The sequence below is a fragment of the Vigna radiata genome, chromosome 3 (genome assembly GCF_000741045.1).
Source record: "Vigna radiata var. radiata cultivar VC1973A chromosome 3, Vradiata_ver6, whole genome shotgun sequence".
Classification (NCBI taxonomy): domain Eukaryota; kingdom Viridiplantae; phylum Streptophyta; class Magnoliopsida; order Fabales; family Fabaceae; genus Vigna; species Vigna radiata.
Genome location: NC_028353.1, coordinates 1,148,971 through 1,151,532, shown reverse-complemented (window position 1 = coordinate 1,151,532; position 2,562 = coordinate 1,148,971). Strand labels below are relative to the sequence as shown.

Below are 2,562 nucleotides of genomic sequence, written 5' to 3'. Positions count from 1 at the left end.
TTGTCCATAAAATCTTTCATATTTTATATTTATTTGTAAACTTGATTTCATTAATGTCAAAATAAATTATCAATAACTAAAATTTATTTTTATTATAATTTAAATTATTGATTACAATATTTAACAATAAATTGATGAATCTTCTTTTTAAAATGGTTAATTTTCTTAAATTAAATTAAATTAAATTCATATTTTACTGTTGCAAAAATAATAATATTTAACATAAATATGAATGAAATGGTAATATATCTAGAAACACTCATGTATATTACTTAACCAACCAAAAGAACCAAACCACCAATATGTGTCAACGGACTCTCAAAACTGAACATTTGTATTATTTGCAAATTTTTCAATTTTATATTTCTAGGATTTATCTGATGTCTATTCTTGATAGATAGTGAAAGTGTCATATTCCAAACTAAATTTACTTTATTTATTTTTTTCATTAAAACCTTGAGACTCCAAATTAAAAAGTTTAATATTCAATTATTGAAAATTTTTCTTTTCGATGCACGAAACAAAAATAAAATAACAAAATTAATTTTAATCATTAAATCAATACACAAGAAATCAATATATTATTCAAAAAAACAATTTCAAATTTCAAAAAAATATTATATACAAATCTTAATCTATCAAATTTTTAATATAATACTATATTACTAAACCAAATAATTTTAATTTTTTAAAAATAATAATATATTACCATTAAACCCAGTAAAATAGACAAAATCAGGAAACACCAAAACCCTAAACCCAATAAACACAAAAATAATGCGTGTTCTGTAAATCTGCTTCAAAATAACAAAATGAACCATTAAAATAACAAAATGAACAAGGACGATGCGTGGAATGAGTGAAAACCAAATCAAAATAACATATTAAAACTGAAAGAATCCAAGAAAGTTGAAAAAGATAAGTTTGATTTACAAAAGTTTATATCTCTACTTCCTCTTATTTAAGAAAATGACGGAGAACAAACAAAGTTAACATAGAAAAGGGATGGAATTAGCGAGTAGTACGATGACGTGAAAGAGAAAAACGACGTCTAACAGAAGCACATACGGAACGACGTGAACCACGATCAAAAGTGAAACCTTTTGGTATCGCCTTTAAACACTCGTTGTAGCGGCAACTCTCCTTATAGGCAGCAGCATAATTTTGATTTTCTAAAAAGATAAAAATGTTTTCTCCTATTTCAGTGTAAATTTCGACTTCATCGTTCAACTTCAAATTGGACCTTTTTTGATGCAATTTCGAGAAGTAAGGATTGTTGATGAGGGAGTTGATAAGGGAATGCCATTTTTTGGAAACAGACTTCAATCGCATGAGATTCTTCGCAGAAAGCCTTAACAGAATTTCTTTTATTAATTTATCAGGAAGTATTCCATCATTAGTAGAAGATTTCGCTAGAGGCGGTGGAATCACACAAGAGCGGTGTAACTTCCATAAAAATTTTAAAATTGTCTTTGCATCCTTATTTTCTTCAATAGCCCTTACATAATCTCCTCGTTTCCAGTACGCAAAGCTTAGAACCACCGAATATTTGACCAGTTGTATGTAAACTGGTAACCTATCATTCTCCATCTTCTTTTTTTCTGAATAAGAAAAAAAAAATTAAAGAAAGAGTAAGAGAAACAAAGAAAAAGAAAGGTTCAATCCTCCCTGCGATGTGCAGTTAAGGCCTTCGAATCTCCTTTTACAATTCATATTTATTCATATTCAATCATACAATTTCTATATCCAATCCATATATTCATGCATTCAAAGCAAAGCAAAAACCCGTGCCTACCTATCCTTTTTAGGTGTAAATAAAAAAGCATACAACAAGAGTCCAGAGTTGCCAAGCAGAGAAAGAACAACACCACCCACATATAACGCAATCTATAATAAGAAATAACATAATACCAGATATTGCATACACAACATAATTATAGATTACTCCTCTTACCTCGATTTCCAAAGGATTGCTCCCAGTTTGTTAGATGCTCCTCCTCTATTCTCAATCTCTCCCAAAAGAACCTAATGAAACAAATAAAATAATAATAACCCCAAAAGATAAAAGAAACAACTTACTTACAAATAATAAAATATTAACTTCTTTCTCTCTCCTAAAATAACTAATATAATATAAAACAACCATGCATATAATAATCTATGCATTTTTTTTCCAGTCAAAAGGTCAAAGAGATAAAAAATAAAAGGTTTAATACCCAACTTTGTCCCTAGTTTGGTTGACAAATCTCAATTTAGTCCCTCTTTAAAAAAGTGTTTGAAATTGGTCCTTAATTTTAAATTTTTGAGTCAAAATAGTCCCTTCCGACAAACGGTGTTAAATTCTTTTTTTTTCTCTTCTCATTCTCTATGCATTGCAGGTTTTTGTCAGCATTTGCAGTATTTAATGATTATTGTACTTTTTCCAATAAAATTTAATATGATTAAATAAAAAATTTAATTTTTTAATGATTTTTTTGTTTTTGTTTAAATTTTATGATGTATAACTAAATAATATTTTGTTTTTATGATGTATATAACTAAATAAAAAATAAAATTTAAACA

The 2,562-nt window shown here is 27.1% G+C and overlaps 1 protein-coding gene across 1 annotated transcript; it reads right to left on the bottom strand.

Annotated features, from left to right (window-relative positions):
* Nucleotides 1-931: 931 nt before the first annotated feature.
* LOC111241364 lies at nt 932-2,014 on the bottom strand. The gene is made up of 2 exons (XM_022778954.1): nt 1,955-2,014; nt 932-1,601 (listed from the first exon to the last, which is right to left on the bottom strand). Exon 2 carries the CDS (start codon nt 1,588-1,590, stop codon nt 1,012-1,014), a length of 579 nt encoding a protein of 192 aa, XP_022634675.1. The 5' UTR covers nt 1,591-1,601; nt 1,955-2,014; the 3' UTR covers nt 932-1,011.
* Nucleotides 2,015-2,562: the final 548 nt, after the last annotated feature.